This window comes from Balaenoptera physalus (assembly GCF_965194825.1).
Source record: "Balaenoptera physalus genome assembly, chromosome: 12".
In the NCBI taxonomy this organism is placed as follows: domain Eukaryota; kingdom Metazoa; phylum Chordata; class Mammalia; order Artiodactyla; family Balaenopteridae; genus Balaenoptera; species Balaenoptera physalus.
The window spans coordinates 71,606,173-71,630,891 of record NC_138897.1 but is presented as its reverse complement, the minus strand read 5'-3'; the positions used below and the strand labels follow the sequence as shown (position 1 = coordinate 71,630,891).

Genomic DNA, 24,719 nt, shown 5'->3' with positions numbered 1-24,719 from the left:
TCCAGAACAAGAGCACCAGGGCTCTACTGTTTGCGGGTGTGAGGGCATCGTGTGGGTGATGGAGTGTTTCAGAGCCACTGGCGGGAGCTCTGGGTGCTAGAAAGGCTCATCCCCCAGGACCCTGTCATCCAACCCCCCTCGTGAATCTCTGCACACCTCCTCCCAGTCCTCCACGGGGTTCAGAAAATGCCCTTTGCACTTGGAGAGACTGGAAGTCAAATTCCAACCTTGTCACCCACTAATCGTGTACCCTTGAAAGGGTTACACCTCAGGAAGCCAGACTGAGCACCTGATATCTTGCCTTATTTACTTATGGGGCAACCCTAGCCTCACACTGCTTCTCTCTGAGCCTCCATTTTCTTCTCTGTGGGTTGAGGAGGTTCCTTCCCTCCCAGGGCCAGTGCTACGAGGACTAAGATAACACGGGCACTGCACGTATGGCAGTGCTGGCCCAGAGTCGGGCTCGTTAAATAGCAACCTTTATTATTGAAGCTCCACCCGGCATAGGAGGCCAGACTGGGACCGCTGCCACCATCTCTGGGATTAAACTAGCCCTTCAGATAAGGCTGGTGGGAGAGGCGGCAGTTCACTCATCGTGGGCCTGATCTGGGACAGGTGTGACCGTGCCACTAAAATCAACTCAACTCTTATGTGGGTAATTAAGAGAGTGGGACACAATGGACACAGGTCCCCGTGTATGTGTGGTTTCAGTAGGGCCAGTGCCTATCTTCTGTGACAGCCTTGCGGATGAGACAGATAAAGGCCTATTTGGTGGATGTGTGGCCACCGGGTTGAGTCATAGCAGAGGGGGCTGACCACTGGTGGTGTCCAGTTGAAGATGGACTGACCAGCTGGGAGGGATGCTGTGAAGGGGCCACCTCAAGCTGCTCTGTGTCTGTCCATCCAGACCCCAGTCGTGGTCACTTGGGCTGTGCCACGCTCACCTATGCGGATGGCCGTGTAGACGTGCTCAGGGTCGTGCATGAGGTCACACAGGGCCATGAGGGCTTTCTGCCTTGTCAACAGGTCCTCCGACTGCAGCTCCTCGTTCAGCTTGGGCAGCGCCCGGCAGCCGTAGGCAATGGCAGCCTGGGTGGGGTTGATGTCAGGGGGCAGGTACTTGGAGATCTGGGCGTGGGCCATCTTGCCACGCCTCCCACTCCTGCACAGGGCGACTCTGTAGCTTTCAAAGTGAAGCTCTGCAGAAACCACTGATTAAAAGAACCCAAAAGTTGTCATCATTGCTACTGTGATTTGGTATTTTTACTTCCATTTTACAGATGAGCAAACTGAGAGTGAGAGCAATGAAGGGATTTGTTCAAGGTCACAGTGAAGCCCAAACTTCACAGTGAAGTGGCAGCCCTAACTGCAAACTTCAGAGTTCTCCCGATACTTTATAGGCTGGGCCTTGGGACAAAGGCATTGAAAACACAAACTAAGCCAAATAAGCAAACACTGTATCAGCTCCATTCAGTGCTTATCTTGTGCCAGCAATACCTAATATCCAACTCAGCTACCCCAGGAGGAGGGGACTTCTATTACCCACATTTTATGAAGGAGGAAACTGAGGTTTAGGGACAATGAGCTGTGGAGGTCACAAACTAGGATAGGAACCAATGTTCAAATCTGGGTCTAGCACATTCACCCATCAGGGACCCACAGTTGGATGCTTCCGGCACATCCATAGAGAAGGAAATAAGGTTAAAGTGTGATTTATTTTTATTACACACACACTTTGAGCAACTGTAGGCAGTGTGGCTTAGTAGTTAAGAATGGGCTCCAGACCCAAGCCAGTGGGTGGCCCTTAATTTCCTCTGTGTCTTTCTGCAGCTCAAAAGGGAGATGATAATAGCACCCACCCCCACCCCAACCCCCGACCCCCGCCAAGCTGCCATATTCGCTGAGACTCTTGAGCCTGGCTCACCAGGGCTCCAGATACTTTGGCTGAGTTATTATTAAGCTGATGGTGGTTGTGACCGCGTTTAGTGGCAGTGACAAGTCCCAGCCTGTGGGAATCGACTCCACTAAGAGAGGTGAACCGGACTCTGATTCCGGGCAACTGGTGACTAGGGAAGGAGGAGAGGGGGCCGGGCTGGAACAGGAGAGGGGGCCCGGCCATTTGGGATCGGGGCTCCCCTCTCAGGAAACGGTGGGCGCCAGGGACAGGGGCCTACCCTCATCTAAGGGGTATGGGCTGCCTTGGGGTGGGAGGGCGCGGGGCCTGTTGATCAGGACTGGGTGGGTCTGGGGACCCCTGTCCCCTGGCCCCTGTCGGCCGCTGCAGACTCACCTGCTTCAGCGCGCAAGGTTCTGTAGCGCACGCCCGTTGCCAGGCGACCCGGTTGCCAGGCGACCCCGAGCGGCGTCCGCCACGCAGCTCTTGCACACTCGGCGCCCACCGCGCAGGCGCGAACATCCCCAGGCCAGGGCCGGCAGTAAAGTGGGGGTGGTGATATTTTACAGGGTTACTGTGGAGAACAAAGGCGGCTCAGCTTTGTTCGTAGTGCAGAAGGGAAGTGTCTGTGTGCGCCTTTCTCTGTACTGGGCACTTGGCACGCTGTTAATTCTCAGAGTAAACCTGTGAGGTGATAACATTCTCCATTTTACGGATAGGAACCTCAAAGAGGTTCAGTAGCTTCTGCTGAATCACTCAGGCCTGATCCCAGGACTGCTTAGCCCTGGTCCAGGCTCCTTCCTCGGCAGGCTGACTGGCTGGTGACGACACAGGTCGGCCCCTGCAGTGGACTCAATGCACTGCTGACCAGAGCAGTTGTTCTTGAAAGCAAGCCAGAGCCAGCCACCACATACACCAAACCCTCCCAGGGCTCCCCACTGGTCTCAGGACAGAGCCCAGACTCCTAGCCTACTGCTCAAGGCCCTGGGTGATGGCCTCCTCCACACATGCTGGATTATTTCTTAATCCCCCAAATGGCTAACTCTTTCCTGCAGCTGGGCTGCTTGTAACACTATCCACTTCTTTGTTCTTCAGGACACAACTTGGTGTACTCTTCCACCAGGAAGCCGACCTTCTCCCCAGCTCCAAATTAGCGAGTGATCCTATAGCTTAATTACCCCACTGGCACACTTCCCTCTTCTTATTCTCTACTTGCTTGTCTGTTTCCCCCAACAGACTTCCCTGAGGGTGGAGGCCACTTCGGTCCAGGTTCCTTGCCTCCCCAGTGCCAGGAATATACCAGGAGGCCTTTCAGTAAGTGTAGAAGGAGTGAATGGTTAATGGATTTGAGTCAAGCTTCATAATCAAAGCACTTTCACCATCTTGTGTGATCCTCACAACAAACCCTTGAAGTACATAGTCAGGTCCATTTTATACCAGAGTAAACTGAGGAGGAAGTTGAGCAACTCAGGGAAGCTCACCCTGACGCCTCAGCCCTTAACAGTGAAACTCACTAACAAAGACACCAAGCTTCGGCCTCCAGCACATTTAACTCTGAAACGAAGGTAACTGACTTCGATCTGTGTGCCATGGACCCCATTTTGTGATGTGGTTGTCTGCCCCTACTGCTGTCCTTCAAAGGACCAAGTCGTGAAGGGTCTGTCTAACCTAGAGCATCCTACCTTTTACGAAGGTGGTGTGGAGAGCATTGGGCTGGGATTTAGGAAATCTGGGTTCCAAATCTAGTTCTAACTCACGAAGCAAATCCTTTGGAATGTGTGAGCCTTCTTTTCCTTGCCTGTGAAATCAGGGAGCTGAATCAAGTAGATTCTCAAAGCTGGGAATCCCAGATCTCTCAGGATTTGGTTACAGAGAGTCTTTCTGTAAAATCGTCCTTCAATTTTCTGTTTTTCAATCTCCTTTTTATTATTTTTACAAACACACACATAACATTCTATGTAGCATATATGTTAATTTGTGAGACATAAAAATATAATAAGCACCTGTGAATTCACCATTAGAACATTATCAGTGTCTGCATCCCCTTCCCTTGTCCCATACACGGTCCTCCTCTCCAAAGCTACCATCTCATTTCTGTGGTTACCCTCTCACAAATGCCTCTGGAAGCCATCTAGCCCCACGTGCCTCTCTCTGCAAACAGAAACTAGCTCACAGAAACTCAGTGACTCAGGTCAGCCTTTAAACAGCCATTAATTATGGAAATTAATGTTGTAGCATGAGCTCTAGAAGCCAAGGCATATGATATTCAGGCATCATTAGGTTCAGAACTATGCAGATGAAGGTCAGGAAATGGAAGGCGTGTCCATTCCTTGTCACTGCAGGGCAATCAAATGCCAATGCTACAGCAAGAGCCTTTTCTTATGCCATGATTGCAGAGAGGAGGAGGTGTCTGTGGGAAAGGTACGAAGCACACCGAAATACATCAGGGCTAACCCAGAAGGGCCGAGACGGGGGATATTATTGTATTCTCTCTGTTCCAAAATGTTTATTTTCATTTGAATTATTTACCGAATAGGTGATATATGCACATAGAAGAAAATCCAAAAAGTATGAAAGTATATTGTCTCCCTCCCTCCTTGGTCCCCAGCCAACAGATCGTCCTTATCTATGGCAACCACTGGAATCTTTCCACTGATAAACTAAATTTATAAGAGTAAATACAATTCCTTTACCTTTTAATGTAATGGTAGCATACTTCAAACAGTGTTCACCTTCTTTTTGTAAATGCAATATTTGTTCACTCATTTAACATTCACTCCATGCCTGCTTATGTGCAGGCACTGTTTGGCTGATGCAATAAATCGGGTGGACTATACACAAGAACCCCTGCTCTCATTGCGCTCAGTGGAGGAAGACAGACAATCAACATAAACAGCAAGTTATATAATGTGTTAGAAAATACTAAGTCCCTGGGAGAAATAGAGCAGAATAAGGGGTTGGAAGGATGCAGCAGTTGTAAATAGGATGCCTCATCTAGAGGTGACATCTGAGCAATGTGGCTATCTGGGGACAGAGCCTTCCAGGCCTAGGAGACAGCTGATGCAAGCACCCCGGTGCCTGGCGTGTTGGAGGAACAGCAAGGAGGCCAGTGGAGCATGTGGGGGGGGGGGGAGGGGGGGAGTGGGAAGCAGTAGGAGATGCGCTAAGAGAATAAATGGGGCAAATCACATGGGGCCTCTTGGGCTATTGTAAAGACTTTATTCATCTAAGAGCGGTGAGGAGGCACTGGAGGGTTTGGAGCTGAGAACTGACATGATCTGATCTGTGTTTTAACAAGGGATCCCTGGGGGCTGCTGAACTGGGAATAGGATAGAAGCAAGGGTGGAAGCAGGGAGACCAGTTAAGGGGAGAGAAGATGATGATGGTTGGGACCATGGTGAGATCAGAGGAAGTAGGAGGGAGAGAGAAGATACTGGACAAATTTTCAGGGTAGAACCTACAGGATTTACTGATAGATCAGACACGGGATGTGACGGAAAGAAGTCAAGGGATCTTGGAGATCCCTCCCTACCAGATAACAAGAAAAACACGAAATATTTACATAACAAGAAGAAGATCACATTTGCTATATTATGAAAATAAGTACTTAAACACTTCACATAATTCCCTCCACGTTTGTACCACCACCCCTTCCCAGCCATGGTGACATCAGGGAGGCCAGGTACGCAAGTCTCTCCACGGTCAGCCCCGCCCAGGCCCGCCCCTGACCGCCCTGGCCCCGCCCACCAGGCCCCGCCCTTGTTGCCATGGTGATCACCGGCGCTCGGGCCGCGTCCCGGAGTCTCCCGCGAGGCTCTGGTTGCTATGGTGATCGCGGCGCAAGGCGCTGGCGGAACACTTTTGGCTGTAAGCCCCATCCCCGACGTCCCGGATTCGTCAGACGCCAGCCTGTCCCGCGTGGTGCTCGTTGCCATGGTGATCGCGGCCACTGGACCCTCCGGACTAGGCAGCGTCAGGAGCCTCTGCAGCCGCCGCAGGTGAGTCAGCCGCCCCTTCGGACTCACCCTCTCCCGCCCGCGTGATCCCCCGCCCACCTCCCACTGCATAACCTGAAAGCGGCCTGGGCCCCGGGCCTCCTCGTTTCCTGACCGCACACCCCGGGCCCCCAGCGCTGGTCTGGGGAGAGACGGTCCAATGCGGAGGACCACAGGCCTCTCTCGGTCAAGGCCACCCAGTGGGGAGGGGGCGGGAGGGAGGAGCCGGGGCTGTGGAATAGGCGGGAGGGGCCCGGTGCCGGCTGGGGTGGTTCTGGGAAAGGCCTGTGGGCTGAACCCTGAGGGCCCTGCATACCCAGAGTCTTCATCCCTTAAGGGGCAGGAGCAGGAGACCCCTCCCCCCTCTACTTCCTCTGCCCGGGCTGTGTGCACAACCTGGCGACTGTGCTCCCTCACTCAGCCCAGAGCTGAGCTCAGGGAGGGGCCACTCCTGGTGGACGTTGGGCAGGAGACTCAGGTCTCCTCGACTCCCAGGCCGGGTGGCAGGCCTGGTACCCGCCCCTGTGCCCCAACACACACTGCCTGCAGATTGGAGAGATGACCCCTGGCATCCTGACATTCCTGACAGAGAAGGAGGGTTGGACCTGTTTTCAAAGCTACTGCAACGTTAGGCATCAACTTTGGGGGAGTCCCCAGGGATTTGCACAGCTCCCTAACTCTCTTCCCCCTGTTGGGGCCACAGGACTCCCTGGAAGGATGAGGTCCTCTGTGATGCCTTTGGGGCCCACTGTGAGCCAGGACCGCGTCATCACCAGCTTCCCTAAGGTAGGGAGGCGTTAGGCCAGCCCTTGATATGTGCACTGCTCTCCGGACACCATGCCCTCATCCGGCTTTCCCCACCTCACTCACCACTGGAAACAAAGCAGGTGAATCGGGGAGGTCAGTCCCTCACTGACAGACCCCAGGGACTCAGCAAGCAGACTTCTTGAGAAGCTTGGCATTGACTTGCCCAAGGTGGGCCAGCAAGTGAAAGGTGACACCAGGAGGCAGTGTGGCATGGATGTTAAAGGCACAGACTTTGCAGTCAGACTGTCCTGGGTGTGAATCCTGCATGTCATTAAGCTGTGTGACCATGGGCAAGTTACTCAGCCTCTCAGAGCCGCTGGTACAGAAGAATAATTCCTCTCACATTGGATGTCTGGCTCATGGTAAAAGCGCGCTCCCTTGCCCAAGTGTGGTCACTGTTTTTCTCATTTTAATTATGACATTATCAAACAGCACTCCAGTTTCCTGACACCAAATCCAAAGTTCTCACCCCTTACCATTCTGCTTTCTGTCCTTGCTGGAAACTCACAGCTCTCTTCCATCTGTATTATAATCCATTATTAATCACAGCAGGGGATGCAAATCCGCACAGCCTCCCAAGGGGGCAGCGGGATAATGTCTCCCAGCACTGCAGATGCTCCTGCCTACCCTCTGCTCCAGCCGCTCAGGGCCAGGCACTGCAGCAATTTGTAAAGTAGAAAGTCAGACACAACATAATGTCCTTGAGAGGGGGCCACTTAGACAGCAAAATGCTGCTTCTTGACACAGACTCTGGGAGGCATGAACCCCTCTCAGGGGCTGATGCACAATGAGAGCCAAAGTAAGTTGTTGAGCACCACGTGTGAGAAAAGGAGCAGGAGAAAAGAAATGCACGTGTTTGCTTCTACGTGCAGGGTATCTGGAAGGATGCTTAAGATCCTGCCATCAGTGGTTGGCGCTGTGTGTGGGGGGAGAAATCCTCTCTTTTGAGTCTTGAAATCTGTGCCCAGGCCGGTGGGGGAAGGAGGGTAGGCTCTGGGTATTTCGGGTCCGCAGTCATTCCTCTTCCCCCTCTCCTGCCTTCACCCCCACCCCGAGTTCTGTCTCCAACATGCACAGAGAAAGCCTCGGTGCCTTAGACCCGTGGACAGTGCCCCCAGGACTTTCCATCTCATCAGCGGCCCAGGCAGCTGCTTCTCTTCTGAACTTGACAGTGGTGACTGGGGATGATGGGGACTGGGGTTAAAAAGCCAAAGGAAGGGAAGCGTGATCGGCACAAAACAGTCCAGGTCTCATGGGATGAAGGACCCCAATTACAAAGTGGGATGAGGCTCAGAGAGGTAGGGAGGACTGCCTGAGGTCACACAGCTTGGTGTGGGGGAGCCCAGACTTGACCCGACAGTGGCCGACTCCAGAGCTCTGACGTTTCCCCACCTTGGGAGGCAGGCTAGGGCATCCCTGCTTCCACAGAAGGTGAGATTCTCCCCCAACTGCCTGTGGCCAAGTTCATCCCACACTCCAGGGCCACAGCACTTCAGACCCGAGCAATTCGTGGTCAGGTGGGGCCAGTCCTTCCTTCACCCCATGTGCCTTGGTTTCCCTCTGTGCACTTCCTGCCAGCCTTCCCTAGCACACTTCTCCAATCTGTCCCAAGTGCTGGGACCCCTCTACTGACCGCCGTGTCTTGGCCGGCTCCCAGCTTGACACTGACACGGAAGTGGACGGAAAAGCAGCCAGCTTTCCCGAGAGGTGGCCACACATCTTCGCGTGGCCGGGGGCCCTGGGCTGAGTGCTCGCTTGCACTGCCCACTTGCTCCTCCAGTGAGCAGACCAAGAGGTGCCGTGAGGGGTGTCCCCACCTTACAGATGAGGACATGGGCTCTGTGAGGTCCCACCCTCACCCTTGGCCGAGCTCCTTCACCGTCCCTGCTGCCTTGGTCACACAGAGCCGAGAGGGCAGGTGGATCAGGGCAGAGCCACAGGGGCCCTGAAGGACAGAGGGGTGGCCCAGCGACCACAGCAGAGCACAGCAGCCGTCTCCAGCATGGCCTGCTCCCACATCCTGGCCATGCCCCACACTTCGCCTTGGCCAATCTGACCGCAAAACGTATTGGTCACCTTTCATTTGTTTAATATCATTTTTTCTAATTATAGAACAAACCTGCATTCGATAAGTGTCATGGCGTCTTTGCTGAGCACTTAGTATGTATGTGCCAGACCAGCTCTGCGCTGGTGGCTTCACAAATATAACCTGGTTTTATGCCCCCAAGTCCCTGAGGTTTTCCAGATGCAGAAATTGAAATTCAGAGACATGAGGCAACTACCCAGGGTCACACAGCAGCTGAGGGTGGACACAGGGGCCCTGCTCTTAGACCACTACCCGGTTCTGCCTTCTGAAAAATGTGGAAGGTGAAAGTGCCTTCCAGGACATTTTCCATGCACAGATATACATATTTTTAAAACAAAAATGGCATCAGAGATCCATAGAAGGTGTAGGAGGATCTTGGCGCTAAAAAGGCCCTTACAGCCCACCCCTCCTCTCACTGGAAGAGGCCCAGAGCGGGCAGAGGGTTGATACACCCACAGCAAGGGCACAGCTGTCCCCAGCGGGACACAGCTCTCTGGATGCCCGCCTGGGCTCCCTGGTGTGTCCTGGTCCCACTGCTCCTCCTCGGGGCTCACAAGACCCTGGAGTCTTAGGAGTCGCTGACAAGGTAGAGGACAGATGTGACAGAGGCTCAGGAAGGAGGGAGCTCTGGGAAGTAAGTCACACCTGCTGCCCGCTTGGCGAGCTTTGCAGGGTGATGTGCCCACCTGTCTGTCTCTTTGTCTGTCTGTCTTGTTTCCAGTGGTACACGCCCGCCGCCTGCCTGCAGCTCCGGGAGCACTTCCACGGGCAGGTCAGCGCTGCCTGCCAGCACAGGAATACAGGGACCGTCGGGTGAGTGCCGGCTTGGCCAGGGGAGGGTGGGGAGGACCGAGCGCACGTGTGAGTGTGTGGATGCACATGTGAGCCTCGTACACAGACCACGCGGGGCGCCGCCACCCCGTACAGGCTTGAGGAACATCAGCCATTTATCCGGCTTTACCTGCCGCACCTGCTGCAGGAACAGCTCCCCCCTCGGTGAGGCCGACACCGAGGTCTGAGCACGGCTGTTCCCTCCAGAAGCATTTCCTGCCCTTCAGGCCTCGGACTTAGTGTTGGGTCCCCGGGGTCTCCTCTGAGTCCCCACCACACCTGCCCCCTCGCCCAGGTGGAGTGGGTGCCCCCCGCACTGTGCTCCTGAACTCCGCGCTGGGTTCCTCACCAGGCCACACGCAGGAAGGAGAGGCACGTATGCGCCCCGTCCCTGCCTCAGGGCGCCTGGCACTGCGGCACAGGTGTCCTGCCATGGTCACACCTTCTTAGCAAACAGGTGCGGGGTCCTGCTTCCGCCCTGCATCCTGAGGGGCTCATGGTCTGCTCAGGGAGAAGGCTGAGCTCAAAAGTCACACGGGAACAGTGAGGCCAGGATGGCCGAGGTGGCCATGGTCACGGGCTGAGCATGGCGGCAGCTGCTGGGGGAGTGCTGGTTCCACACCAGGGGCTTCCCACCAAGGGGCTCCCAACCCTTCCCCACACTCAGCGCTGGGAGGCCAGGAAACTGGGGCACAGGGGAACCCAGTGGCCCTGCGGCAGCACCTTTACTCCTCCTGAGAAGCAGAGTCAGGGCCACCTGCTCCAGAACTAGCGGCGCAGGGAATTCCCTGGCTGTCCAGTGGTTAGGACTCGGTGCTTTCACTGCCGGGGCCTGGGTTCGATCCCTGATCAGGGAACTAAGATCCCCGCAAGCCTCGCGGGTGTGGCCAAAAACAAAACAAAACACCAGACACACACACACACACACACACACACACACACACACACACACACACACACACACACACACACACACACACAGAACTAGCAGTGCAGATGCAGCGCCGAGGTAGGGGACGCAGGCAGGGGTACAGGGCCTGGGGCTGTGTGCCTGCCAGGACACCACCACCACCCTGGAGGGCGTTCAAGGGCCAGGCAGGCTGGGGGCATGTCGTGGACTCAGGTCTGCACGCCTGGGCCATGGCTCTAAGGTTCTCGGGCTCCCTGGGGAGGGGGAACCCTGCTCACCTAGAGCAGCCACCCCTCCCTCTGTGTGTGTCCTGCACTTGCACATCAGCATTCCTGGGACTGCAGGTCACGCCCAAACCACCAGCCTCCTCCACCTGCAGACAGCAAGAGGGCACCTGTGTCACCTGGTGACTTGGTGCAGCTCACCTGGCCACGTCTTCGAGGGAGGGGCAGTGTCTACTCTGCTCCCAGGCAGCAGCTAGTTCCGGAGCAGGTGGCCCAACTTGGACACAGCCCCACCTGGGGCTCTTCCCGCTGCTCCCTCAGCCCAAGACTCAGCCTCCCATGGTGCCCATTTGTGATTCTCACAGCAGGGACGTGGACCCAGTGGGGTCAGGGGTACAGAGTCCCCAGAACAAATGCAGGTCCTCCTGCCCTCCCCTCTGAGGGCCAGCGAGGGGGACAGACATCCCAGAGTGTGTCACAGGTGACCTGTCCCCATCACGAGTGGGGAACGCAGGGAAGGAGGGGCCCGTGTGTGTGAAGATGCTCTCGTGACCGCGCCTGAGAGCACCGCGCCGTACTCCTCACAGGCTCAAACTCTCCAAGGTGGTTGTGGTCGGCGACCTCTACGTGGGCAAGACCAGCCTCATCCACAGGTGCGCCACCGGCCCGGGAGGCTCCGTCACATGTCGTAGTGGAGACCATGTGGCTGCTGGGAGGGGGTGCAAGAAATCCGGGAGATGGTGGGTCCGCGGGGAGTGCGGCGTCCTAGGAGCCTGGCGTTGGCCACACCATCCCCGGGGCCACAGGCTCCCCTCCCTGCCCTCCCTGCCAGCAGACGCGATACTTTTCACTGCCTTGATCCACTTGTTGGTCTGCTGCTGCCGCAGCCTCTCTCCCCACGGAGTTCCCGCTGGCAGCTCCGTCGCCCATGGCCTGTCTCTGTGGCCCGTCTCCATAGCCGTCACCGCCTGGTCTTCCCTGAGGGCGGACTTTCACTGTCAGGAGTGAAACCTCCACACGCGGCCTCTGATGGCTTCCTTGGCCCCCACAGGTTCTGCAAGAATGTTTTCAACCGTGACTACAAGGCCACCATCGGGGTGGACTTTGAGATGGAGCGCTTTGAGGTCGCCGGGATCCCCTTCAGCCTCCAGATGTAAGTCACTGTGCCTCGCGCGTTTCCCATCATATGGTTGTGGAGGGCTTCGCGGAGACGCCGAGGAGACCCCGGGGAAGGCCTCGGCGAGCGGGCAGGAAGCCCCGGGCAGTTTTGTGAAGCTGGGCTCTCTGCTGCCCCAGTCCCTGCAGCCTGATGTGCTCGCCCCCGCCCCCAGCCTCCCCTGGTGCTCCCCGCAGGCCCTCTGTGATCCCACTTGCCAAGCCAGCAGCACGGCCTACGGCAAGTCACTTCAGCCCTCCAGCCTCTGTTCCCACCTGGAAAACGGGACCAAAACCGTTCCCTGCATGCTGGGCTCTAGCGGAGGCCACACGGTCCACAGGCCTTACTGGGGCCTGACGCTCCCCCGTCTCTCTCCCTCTGTCTGTGTGTCTGTCTCCTCCCTGCCAGACCCCACGCCTTGGCCTCTCAGGGACACACACACCCCCCACCCCCGGCTTCGGCCCCTCCCCTCTAGTTTCCCTCAGAATAGCCCAGGGTCTTCCCCCAGCCTCATGCTTTCCCACCAGAGCCACTCTCCTCCGGCACCTGCTGGTCTCCAGCCCGGCCCTCTCCTGCGTGGCTGCCCCTGCTGGCATTCCCTGGGCCTCCGTCTGGTCCCCTCCTCCTGCGCTGTCCCTGGTGCTCACCCCTGCTCCCTGGATTCACTCCTCGGGCCTCCATGCCCCGGGCTGGGCCTGGGACCGCGGTGATCGCGGTGATCGTGGTGGAGCTCGCCCCCTTGTGGACTTCAGCTCCTAATGTTTCGAGACAGTGCCCGCTCCTCTGAGACCAGCCCCAGTGCAGTCCTGGAGCAGATGGTACCACCAAATCTCGCCCAAGGGGGTGTACAGGGTCAGACCAGAGCAGAAGAGGCTGTGAAGACGCAGGGCTGCAGGACCAAGGGGATGAGGAGGCAGGAGAGTGAAGCAGCACAAGCTGCTGGGGGCAGCTGTGTCTAATTAGAGGGCCCAGGAGGAAGCAGGGGGCTCTCCCGGCTCGGCCTCTCCTTGTCCTACACTGAGGCCATTGCCAGCCAACCAACTGGCCCCACTGCCAGGCCACCCTTCCAGCTCCCACCCAGAGTATTCTTCAGAAGTGGAAATGTGAATGAATTAATGAAAGAGCCAAACAGTTCTGCATCATGCTGGATCACTTGGAAAAATTTCAGATTATTGGTGTCTTGTTCATGGCTTGTCTACTTGTTAGTTTACTGAGAAAACTTAAAGTTTGATGTGCTGATTTTTAAAAAGGGTGGATTTTCAGACTCAGCCCTGCATTTTGACCTCCAGCCTTGTTCTAAACCAGGGCAAGTAGATCTCAGCAGGTAACTTCCTCTATCTTTACTGTGCCCATGGCAGACATCATTAATCAATTGTTGCATTTTTTCCCATGGAGCCAGGGCTCAGCTCCTCCAGAGAGCCAGAGCTAACTGATCAGAGAAGCAAACCATGTCCTTGTTAGACAACGCACCCCAGCCAGGGAGCTGAGCGTCCCCTCCACTGCCATGGGGAAGGTGGAGCCACACCCCAGTCACACATGAGCAAGCGGCAGAGCCCCAGTCCCATTCCCGGGGTCGCCTCTACAGGTGGACTTTCACATCTTGAGAGCAGCCACATCAGGGAGCACATTCTCTTTTTTATGGCACAGTCGGAAGGGACTGAGCTACAGCTCCATTCATCTGGGCAGTGGAACTGCTAAGGCCGTGCCCCTCCCCTATGAGCACAGTGCATCCAGAGAGGGGGTTCCCCATGGGCGCCCAAGGAAGGAATCATAAGGAGTTGGGGGTGGGGCTGGCTGGCTGGCAGCAGGCATTTCATGACACCCATGCAGCTGGTGCTGGCGTGTGGGTCTCCGGCCCAGGGCCCCACAAGCCTGCTGGCTGCAGCCACTGTGATCAATGGCTTAACCTGCCACCTCTCCGTTTCCCTTTTTCTCCCTCTCTCCCTCTCTCTCTCTCCCCCTCCCTCTCGGTCACGGCACAGCTGGGACACAGCAGGACAGGAGAAGTTCAAGTGCATCGCGTCTGCCTACTACCGGGGTGCCCAGGGTGAGCAGCCGGGTGACGGCAACAGTGGGGCCTCAACCATGTGCAGCAGGGGCTCCCCGTGAATTCCCTGCCGGGCGCACAGCGAGAAGCCCAGGTCTTCCGTGCAGGCACCAAATCTGTCCTCTGAGAGCCACTGAGGAAACACGGGGCCGGTCCTTGTCTTCCAGCCAGGCCCAGGCCAGCCTCGGCAGCCACGCACTTTAGGAATCCATGGTGGTGGGTGCTACCTGAAAGTCTCAGCCCCAGTTTCAGCTCAGAAAGATGTTCAGAGCGGGGAGTGCTTGTGCAGAGACCCCAGAAAGAAGAGCAGAGTCAACTCAGGAGCAGGGGGGCGGGGCTTGGCTGGAGGGGAGGAGTGGGGGTAGGCCCCCAGGTGGGGGCCAGCGGGGCTCCTCGCCCACCACATCCTTGTTGAGGGCGCCCCAGCCCTGGGCAGGCCTCCCGGTCAGCAGGCAGTGGCAGCATAAGTCCCCTCCTGTGACCAGGAAGAAGAGAGAAAGGGTTTCAGTGAGAGGTAAGAGCAAGCGGTCCGAGGCATCCAAACAGGACTCAGATGATGAGGTACAGTTAGGTCCACTCAACACTGATGTTAAAAGTCACATTTTCACTAAGGTTTGAAAAAAGCAAAAACAAGAAACCACGAGCACCTCGGCTGTGGATTGGAATAACAGCTCTGCCACGTCTGCTGTGGCCTCTCTTCTCGGGGGGATGACACCCCCTGGGAATAAGGCGTGAGGCGCCTGGCACAGCCCTGCAGACAGCAGCCCGGCTACGGTCACCACCACCATCAGCTTCCTCCTTCACTTCTCAGCCCCTCTGCCAGGGCGGGGCACGTGGGTGGGCCTCCTGCAGCCTTCAGCCAAGGTGCAGAGGGAGGCCCACATCCAGCCCTGCTCACACCCCTGGGGCCAGAAGAGAGCAGGCCCTCTGGAATGCTCTCCACATGGGGCCACCCAGGGCACAGGGGACCAGACAGGGCAGTGATGAGAGGAGCTGGGGGGAGGGGGCTGCATCTCCCAATTTCCTGCCCACCCTGCTCCTCAGAAATTGTTCCCCTGAAGCTGGTCGTTGCTAATCGCCCGCACGACCATAGCTGCCAGTGGGGGAAAGTCTGCCCCACATCAGGCCCTGGGCCAAGAGCTTTAAAACAGCTGCTCCAGCTTAGTCTTCAGAGCTACCCTGAGAGCTAGAGGTAGCTGTGGTCCTCACCATGTCACAGACGAAGGCTGAGGCTCTCAGCATCAAGGCCTCACCCGCACTCCCTCAGCCATAAGAGGCAGAGGGGAGATTTGAACGCAGGGGGTCACCTTGCCTCCCTGGAGCCCCCTGTGGCTGGGCCGCTAAGTGTGGATCAGAGTGGGGGGCTGGGTCCCCAGGGCAGCCATGGGTGTCTCCCTCCCAGCCTCCATCATCCCCATCAGTTCCGCGGGAGCCCCCTTGTCATGCCATGTTTGCCTCCCCCGTCACTGACCGGCTCCTGGCTCCCCCCTCCACCCCATGCAGTGATCATCACGGCCTTTGACCTCACTGACATGCAGACCCTGGAGCACACCAGGCAAGTCTGGGGCTCTGCAGCCCCCATGGGACCCTTGGGCCCAGAAAGCTGCCTGGAGGGCTCCCTAAACCTGGGCCATGAGCTGGGCCCCTGACAGTGGGTACAGGTGACCAAGCTCGCTGGTCAGCACCCGCCACCCACGGGCCGATGACTGTTGGCTGCCTTTTTATCCTTCAAGGTCTGCAGCTACAGCAGAAGGCAGGGTCAGCTGGGCCTGTGGCCAGCGCAGAATGGTGCACGCTGGCTTCAGTGCTCTGCTGTTGTCATCTTGAAAGCCTTACTAATTTGTGGTGAGGGGCCTGGCATATTCACCTCGCCTGGGCCCTGTCTCTGGGGACACAACTGGGCACTTGCTGTCTCAGGCAGAGATCTGGGCAAGAGCCGGGGGTTGGGAATTCCCTGGTGGCCTAATGGTTAGGACTCCATGCTTTCAACGCCATGGTGCAGGTTCGATCCCTGGTCAGGGAACTAAGATCCCGAAAGCCGCACAGCACGGCCAAAAAAAAAAAAAACTTTTTTTAATTAAAAAAAAAAAGAGCCAGGGTTCATCAGCTGACGGACCAGAGCCCCTTCACCTTGCTTTTGTTTGGGGTGTTCACAGCCGCATCTCCAGCCCTGAGAGGGAAGCCAGGCTGGTCACTCCAGTTGGTGACAGTGCAGGACTCACCCAGGGCGAGGGTAGAGCCGTGGCCAGGACGGGGCCTTCATCTCCCCCTACGGCGCTCCTGCGTCCCCACCCACCCGAGGCCCCTGAGGCCAGCTCGGGTCAAGCTCCCCTCCTTGCAACCCCCGGCCCTGGGAGGACCCGGGCTGCACCCCATCCCGGCTTCCTCGGCCCCTGGGGGGGGTGGGTGCCGTCTCTGCCTGTCCCCCATGTTCCAGGCAGTGGCTGGAGGACGCGCTGAGGGAGAATGAACCAGGCGCCTGCTTCCTGTTCCTTGTGGGGACCAAGAAGGACCTTCTGGTGAGCGAAGCGGGTCAGGGCCAGGGGCGGCCTCGGGAAACGCAGCCCCTTCAGCCTGGGCTTGCGGAGCAGAGGGTGACTCGGATGTGCCTAGGTGGGAACTTGCAGGCGGGAGTCTGAAAGCAGGGGCACTCGGTTCCCGGTGCTCGGGGCTCGTCCCATCAGGGAGGCACGCTGGTGCTCAGACTCGCCTGGGACCGCCAGGCTCACCTCTGGGCAGGTGCCGAGGCCCGGGGAGCTGGGTCAGCAGGACCGCTTCTCCCAGTCAGGGGCTGCGTGCAAGCAGGCAGAGGCGGAGGCCGTGCGCCTGGCCAACGAGATGCAGGCCGAGTACTGGTCCGTGTCAGCCAAGACCGGTGAGTGGGCGCAGGGCTGCCGCCATGGTGATCGGGGGTGGGAGGCCCTGCCCTGGATGGGAGGAGTGGCACACCTGTGTTCTCTAGTGAGACCCCCGCGGCCTCTGTGGGGCACATCCATCCCGTCCCTGTGAGGTCACGTCCAGAGTCTCAGGGAGGCAGTGGTGGGGCTGGGGTTGGAACGCATCCTCACCTGTAACCACACCATCCTCCTGCCCCTGACCTGGTACAGGTGGGAGGGGCCAGTGACCGACTGTCCCTCCCTTCCCCAGGTGTCATCATAGAAGGCACTCAAACATCCCTCATGGCCCCCCAGCCCTCCCCCAAACCCCACCCAGTCTGCCCCAGCCTCGCTGGGTCTCCGGGCCCTGAGCTGCCCTCGCCCACGGGCACTGCTTACCCCGTCCCCCAAGGCCTCTGAGCCTCATCATCCTCATCTGGGAAGTGGGGCGTTGCTGTCAATCTCGTTTTATTTTTAATGGAAAAAAGTGTTTTAAATGATAAAAGCCATATGATTCACTGAGGAAAAATGAGAAAATGCAGAGAAGCAAGGAACAGATTTTGAAAACAGGTTGTTGGGGGGATGAAATGAAATAACTTTCAGTGCCTGGGGCACAGTAGGCCCCAAGGCTGTGGGGACTCGGGAATTACACCTGGGAGTCCTTACCCTGGGTGAGGGGCCGCCGTGGACACCTGCCCAGGGGTTGGGTGAGGCAGCAGGAGTGCGAGTGGAAGTACCACCTCCAGCCCAACACAAAAAGGTGGCAGCCCCCATGTCCAGTTCCCTCTGCTCCTTCCTGACGGTGTCCCTGAGGCTGTGAGAACCCGCCCTCTTATTGGAGTAACAGCATGTTCCCTGAGAGCTCCCTATGGGCCAAGAAGGACTGCCCTGTGCGGTGGTATAGGTTGTTAACTGCACAAGGGCAGCATGTGTGTCGGGGGCTGGGCCCGGCCCTGTGCCCAGATGGGTGGTCTTGTCCTCCTGGCAGAGGAGGCACAAAGGCCCCACATGGGGGCCAGTGGCTCTAATCCTCATGGCTGCCCACTGGAGAGGTGCTCAAAGGTTACAGGAAAGCAGGCCCACACGGCTCGGTGCCTGGCCCACGGGTGCTCAGTAGCAATTGATTGGAAGAGTAGATGCCGGGAAACCAAGGCTCAGAGATTTTCAGGAGTGGCCAGGGCAGGTGGCCAGGGTGGGGAGCCCATCCTCTGCACAGCGGGGGGCTGTCCTGGCTCCCGCACCGCTGGCTCCCCCACCCCCCACTGCATCCATGGGCAGGGGCAGAGGTGGCCGGGGTCATGGCTGTCCCGTGCCCACAGGGGAGAACGTGAAGGCGTTTTTCAGCCGCGTGGCTGCCCTGGCCTTCGAGCACTCGGTGCTGCAGGACCTGGAGCGGAGGAGCAGTGCCCGGCCGCAGGTCGGCGACGGGGACATCATCCGTACGTGCAGGTGATGGGCCGGGCTGGGGAGAGGCTTGCGGCCTGAAAAACGCGTCCACCACCCTCCGGCCCAAGACTCAACCATTCCCTTGGCTTGTCGCCCTCTGCTCTTGGCTCCTGGCTGCCCCTTCCCCCATCCCTCTGACCTCCAGCCTGCAGCCTCCCTGCCCACCTGCCAGCTCAGACGCCCACCCCCATCAGCTGCAGGTGCCTGGTTGATGCCAGGTGACTTCTCCCCTCATTACAGGGATGGAGGGACACCCACCCGAGACCCAGGACAGCAAGAGGCCCTCCAGCCCAGGTTGCTGTTAGCTGAGCCTGCGTCAGAGGCCTCCACTGCCTGCATGCGTGTGGGCAGTGCCTCCAGTGACCTGGAGGGTGACATGGAACACCCACCGTGCTGAGCCCCAGGGCTCCGCCTCTTCTCTTTAGCGGGTCGGGAGCCAGGGAAGGCCCCCAGTGGCTGCCCAGCTGGTGGGGGCACTGAGGCTGTCGTCTGGAAGGCCAGTTGCACTTACAGAGTCAGCCAACAGCCCCCGGCCCCGGGAGGCTCAGCACCACAGGCACAGACACGTGCCCCCAGGCCCACGGCGCTCGCCCTGGGCACAGTCAGCATCCCCTCGGGCCTCTTCCCCACTTTCCTGGGTCGGCCTCGGAATCCTCCTCATCTTGGTGGTCCAGGCGAGCGGGACTTGCTGAAGTCAAGGCTCCCTGCCTGCTGCAACCCGGATCGGGCAGGAGCACCCAGGCCTCCCCTCCCCAGCTCCCGCCCAGAGCACCCAGCCCTCTCCATGCCCTCGTGTTGCTCCTCCTCAGGGGCTACTGAGCCCCCACCCACCCCACTCTCCCCAGCCCTGGGTGTGTGCCCCCCAGTCCTGCCCTCCATGGCCATAGGCAGGTGGCACGTCTGGCTCCCGCCTGTTTCTCGGAGATGGTGAGCATTTCTCGGGCAGCCAGGTGGTTAGCCGCCAGGAGACTCGGTAGCTTCTGTTCATTCCCCCTTCACCACACTTTTAGCTCTCCTTTTTTATAGATAGAAGATACTTCTTTATATAAATCACTCCTAAAGGAATGGCATATGTGCTTATTGTGAAACGAGACAGCACAGAGCTCTGCATGCAGTGACAGTCCCTGCGGTCCCGGACGTAAGCCTCGTCTGCAGCGGGTAGGACTCCTGTTCCTACACAGCACGGCCACGACCTCGGCGCCTTGTTTGCTGTTAAACCAGAGTGACCTCTCCCCACGCCCACAGGGCAGGCCGCATTCCGAGGAACTGCCAGAGCGAGCCTGCGTGTCCCTTTAGCAGCTGCAGGTTTGCCTTCATGCAGATGGGCCAGAGTCCATTCACCCTGCCCGGCCATGGGACAGTTGGCTTGTGTCCAGCTTTTAGCTTTTTTTTAACTGAAGTGACCATCCTCATAGTTATAGCTTTGCACACTCGGGATTCCCCACAGAGGCCTTGCTGGGCCTTCGGTGGGCTGGCCCACCAGACCCAGTTTTGAGGGGCAGGCTGTCTCAGGGGGCACCAGGACCGGGTTTGGGGCACACCACAGACAGCGTCAGGATGGCAGACCCTGGTCAGGTGGGCTGGCACCCCCCCGGCTCCGTCCCCCACCCCTCTAGGCCCCAGGACTGGGGGGCGGTAATGCACCCTGCTGTCACTAGCCCCCGAGCCAGGACCACTGTCTCATGTGCACCCACCCCTCCAAATGGCCCTTTGTGAAACTCTCCTCCTGTTGCCCTGTGTGTGCCCAACTGTTCAGTGTTTCTTCTGAAGTGGCAGAACCACTTTGCTGTGGTTCCACTGATACCACGAGTCCACAAAGACATCCTCTACAAGCACTTAAATTTCTGGGGCGGAGACCCAGGGCCTCATGCGAGAGTTTCAGAGCCATCCTGGGCCCCTTCCCCTCCTTCGCTTCTCTCACCCCGGCACTCGAGGCCCCTCAGTGGCTGCCCCAGCCCACCCTGCAGGCCCCTGTGCTCCAGCCTTCCCGCGTGATCACTAGTCTTTGCAGGTGCCAGGCCTCTTCTGTGCCCGGCAGCTCAGGCACCCCTTCTCTGGGAGGACTTCCTGGAGCCCGCATGGCTCCCGCAGCACTTGTTACTTCTGGGTGTGGTGTCCATGTTTGGGCTTCTCCCCCAGCACCCCCTGCACCACCTTGTGGGACCCTAAGAGCCAGGGCAGCAACCCTGTGACCTCATCTCCCCAGCATCTCCTAGACAAAAGGCCCCCGGCAGGTGCTCACCTAGATGTAGTAGGGAGACAGGAATCCCGCTGAGTCTCCCGGCAGACACATTCACTCTCACCAAGATGCCTCTTCTTGAACCTCCTGGGGACAGTGCTGTGCTTGGCCCTCCTCGGTGGCCAGAGGCGGATGTGCCCACTGCTCACTCAGAGGCTCCTGAAGTCAGGCAGCAGCCAGTGAGGGCTGTAGGGGCTCAAGCGTAAGGTCTGTTCCTGGGAGGAGCTTGGTGAGAGCCAGACACAGAAGATTCCAGGGAAAGCCGTGCAGGCCTGGGGAAGGAGTCGCATGCAGGCACCACCACTGCCTCCAGCCCACTGGAGGTGGGAATTCTGGCCCATAGCAGGGGCCACCCAGGAATGGGGCCATCCAGCCTCTTGGGGGAGTAGCCAGAACCCCCATTTACTGAGCACTCAGTGGAGGGGGAAGAAGCTCCTTTCATCCCAGTGACCCTGTGGGCTGGGTATCAGGACCTCCTGTCCCCGCCTGACTGGAGAGGAGCCTGAGCACAGAGCCCAGGTGACAGGATGCAGCTGAGCACTTCTCCTCCGCATTCCTGGTCCCTCCTCTGTCTCCGCCTCCCACGCCAGCTTGCAGTCTGATCCCAGCGGGAATCCCACTCCAGGTCCCACACCTGGTCCTCCTCAGGGTTCACAGCAGAGCTAATGAGCTAATCAGTCGCTCCCCATCACACCCTGCTCCGAGCCCTGTGATTTTAGTCGGTCCTTCCCCAGCCCCACAGCCACGGGACCAGTCTCTGCAGTGACCCAGAGCAGGGTGGGGGTCTCGGCCTCCTGGCAAGTGGGAACCTCCCCCTTCCCCGACACTGCTGTGGCCTCTGGAGGGAACGGGGGGCCTCGGATCCACCCAATGCCCACTTCGGCCTGACGATGGGATGGGAGCCACTCCCAGAGGGACTGCGTTCTCCTGAGGGACCCGGGCAGCCTAAGCTGGACACCTGAGGTCACCTGAGATGTAGGTAATGGAGCATGGTGATGGGCAGGGGACCTGCTCCACTCACACTCTCACACAGGTAAGAACCTGGGAGAGGCCAGGGTGACAGGCGTTCCTGGCCTGGGGACTACAGAGCGGACTCGGGGACCCAGGAGGCCCAGGGTGGGGACGAGAGGTGGGGTGGGGGGGGAGCTTTCAGAAGCAGCAACAGCTCAGAGAGGGCCCTCATCTTCTGAGCCTTCGGGGCTCCCGGAGACGGGGGCAGGGGGCCCTGGGCGCACGTCACCCAAAGAGGCCCTGAGACGAGACTCTCCCAGCAGCCCCCAGGCTCCTCTGCCATCTGCTGTGGCCTCCCCTGTCACCTCCCATATGTCGGGCAGACAGGGAGCGTGGCTGTCCCACGGCCTCCTTCCAGGCTCCACCCCCTCATCCAGACGCCTCCCAGAATTCAGGGCCAACAGCCACCTGTCTGAGCCTGCGTCCCAGGAGGGAGCAGGGTAGTGCGGCCTGTCCCCAGGCTGCTGTTTGCAGACCCTTCCTTCTGCTCCCTGATCCCCAACAGGTGGATGGCACCCCTGGCCTGAGGGTGCTCTGGGCCTCTGGCCACTGGAAGCCACAGCCTGCACCATGTCACTGGCCGTGCCTTCAGGAACCAGCTCATCTTGTCCCAGCCCCTTCTTCTCTGTGAAGCTGGAAATGGCAGCCTGGGCACTCGGCCGGGATGCCCCCCGCTGCAGGGCTTCATCCAGAATTGATTCTGCAGAAGGTGGTGGAGTTACAGACAAGGGGGCCTGGGAGGAAAGGCCCACAGCTCACTTGTTCAGAGCCCTTGGCCAGGGAAGTCCCTCAGAGACCCCGGCTACCCACTCTGGGCCGGGGCTGGTAACCTGGAAGAGGCACCCCGCCAGGCACCATCCAGCACAGAGCAACAAGCAGGGCTAGAGAACAGCTGTATCGATCGCCCCCATTTTCTGGGGATCCGCAGCTCTCTGGGGCTGACGGATGACAGATGACAGATGGGGGTCATGTGGCCATATCCCGTTTGGAGGGAGCCCTCCTCTAGCCTCTGCCCCCAAAGCAGGTGGGGAGGAGGGTACAGACAAGGCAGGGAAGGAGCAAAATATGGTCCCCACTTATTGTTGTGTGAGACCATTAGCAGTCACTCCCCATTCCTCCCATCCCCTATCCCCAGGTGACCACCAACCTACTTTCTGTTTCTATAGATTTGTCTATTCTGGACATTTCATGTAAATGGAGTCATACAATATGTGGCCCTTTATGACTGGTTTCTTTCACTTGGCATAAATTTTTTCAAGGTTCATCAATGTTTAGCATGTATTGGTGCTGCATTTTCTTTCATGGTCATATAATATTCCACTGTGATATTCCCATGACGGACATTGGGGTTGTTTCCATCCCCAGGGTTCTGAGGCATCGGAAGTTCTGCGTTCTGTCCAGCAGAGGGGGCCGTTGAGTCCCAGCCACTCCTTCCAGCAAAGGGACCGGATAGCCTCGGGGAGGGGTTGCCGGAACATTGGTCTGGGTTCAAGGACCACTAGAGCTGCTGCTGAGGGTACGAGTGTGTGTGTGTATGTGTGTGTGTGTGAGAGAGAGAGAGAGAGAGATTGTGAAATGAATTATAGAGCCACAAAACCATATCCCAGAAAATGAAGGAAGTTGAGGAGGGGACATCACCAACAATCCCACTTTCCTGTTCCATTTTAGTTTTTAGATGAAAAAAAAACCCATCTATTGGGAGTGGTGGTGATTGTGGTGATGGTTTTCACGGGTGCGAAACCCCTGATGTGACATCCTGCAGCCCACACCAGCCTCACCCCCTAACCCAGCTGTTCCTCAGACACACCCAGAACTCTGAACTCTCCCCATCTTTGCCTGTCTGTCCCCATCTTTAGGACCAGCTCGCCGGCCAGCCTTCCCCTGACCTCTGCCTCCTCCTGGATGCCTGCCCTCAAGGCCCACACACTTCTGCTGTGGCCTGGCTCTGCCTACCTCACCCTTTCCTCCCTGGGCTCTGTGCTCCCACCCAGGGCCAGCACTGGCTGAGCACCTACTATGTCGTAAGCACTGGGGGTTCACTGGGGAACAAGACAGACAGATCTCTGTTCTTAGAAGTTTAGATCTAGCTGGGGACAGACACCAAATGGGGGATTACAGAGTGTTATATACATGGACCCCACTTTCCTCCTCATTCTTCCCTTCCTCAGGAGGGATGAATGATAAGAAAGCTCTTCGGGGAAGGACCAGAGACCCAGGGTGGGAGTGCTTTCAGGGAAGGCTCAGAGGATGGGAGGAGTGTCCTTGGGGCCAGAACAAGCTGTCCCATGGGGAGACAGCCACTATCTTGCAGTGTCCTTGTGCCCAACAAGCCACTTGCTCTACCAAGAGAACAGAGCTTGCAAACCCAAACCAAACAGCGTCAGAGTTTCTGATATGAGCTTGCTTATGTGTACAATATTTAAGGTGAGGCTGAGTTGGGGCCTGCAAACCAGAGAAAGGGACACCTCACTGATGGATGAAGCCACCCCCCCCAAAGTATCCTTTTCTTTCCCAGGTGTTTAATGATAATGTCCCTGATGAGCCCACAATTCCCCCTGGAAACTGAGAGACCCTGTCAGCAAGGGGGAAAAAATGTTTGTGCTTTTGGGATTCTCCTTGCTGACAGCCAGGGAATGGGGTTTTGGAGGCCTGGGTTCTAGTCCTGTCGGACCCACTCCCTGGGTGATGGGAGCAGGTCATCCAAGGAAGGCAACTAATACTGATGCTGAGCTGCTGTGTGCCATGCCCTGGGAGGTCAGGATTTATTATACCCGTTTTGAAGAAGAGGTCCTCAGGATGTGAGCACTGCTGGGATTTCCGCCTCGCATTGCTGGCCACAAAGTCAGGGCATCAACCCCTGTTTCCTCACCTGCAAAACAGGCTTTACAAGGGCCCTGTTGGCCTTGCAGAGGAGTGGGAGGGGACATGGGGCCTGGGAGGGGTGACAGCAGGAGGGTGGAGAGCCTGCAGGGGGCGGCAGTGAGCTGTGCCTGGAAGTGTCTGCCAGTCCCGCCCCCAGGGTTTTCCTGCCAGTCTCCCAGGGCACCAACATTAAAGGCAATCATGGAAGGAACAGCACATGCTTTATGTTTGCCCTATCTGGTTGCCTTACACATGGTGCTCACAACGTCTGACATATGAGGACAAAACTTGGGCTCAGAGAGGGGAAGGGAATTGCCAAGGTCACAAACAGGCCG

The 24,719-nt window shown here is 57.9% G+C and overlaps 2 protein-coding genes across 4 annotated transcripts in view; one reads left to right on the top strand and one right to left on the bottom strand.

Moving 5' to 3' along the window:
* RSPH14 (radial spoke head 14 homolog) overlaps window positions 1–2,370 on the bottom strand; it is a 61,973-nt gene extending 59,603 nt beyond the window's left edge. The window contains exons 1-2 of the mRNA XM_082416354.1: window positions 2,291–2,370; window positions 945–1,211 (exon numbers count right to left, since the gene is read on the bottom strand). Coding sequence (XP_082272480.1) covers window positions 945–1,143 — 199 coding nt within the window. The 5' untranslated portion in view covers window positions 1,144–1,211; window positions 2,291–2,370. The remainder of the gene's footprint in view (window positions 1–944; window positions 1,212–2,290) is intronic.
* A 3,323-nt stretch (window positions 2,371–5,693) lies between these two features.
* Window positions 5,694–22,790, top strand: RAB36 (RAB36, member RAS oncogene family). 3 transcript variants are annotated; one of them, XM_082416357.1, is made up of 11 exons: window positions 5,696–5,892; window positions 6,593–6,675; window positions 9,504–9,595; window positions 11,335–11,400; window positions 11,799–11,900; window positions 13,886–13,950; window positions 15,454–15,509; window positions 16,392–16,469; window positions 16,735–16,825; window positions 18,146–18,275; window positions 18,513–22,790. In XM_082416357.1, the coding sequence occupies exons 2-11, from the start codon at window positions 6,607–6,609 to the stop codon at window positions 18,667–18,669; spliced, it is 906 nt and encodes a 301-aa protein (XP_082272483.1). In that variant the 5' UTR covers window positions 5,696–5,892; window positions 6,593–6,606; the 3' UTR covers window positions 18,670–22,790. The 3 variants fall into 3 exon arrangements, with proteins under 3 accessions (XP_082272484.1, XP_082272483.1, XP_082272485.1); XM_082416359.1 differs by having other exon boundaries at window positions 5,700–5,892; window positions 18,146–18,265; window positions 18,513–19,337; XM_082416358.1 differs by lacking the exon at window positions 11,335–11,400 and having other exon boundaries at window positions 5,694–5,892; window positions 18,513–19,337.
* The last annotated feature ends 1,929 nt before the right edge of the window (window positions 22,791–24,719 follow it).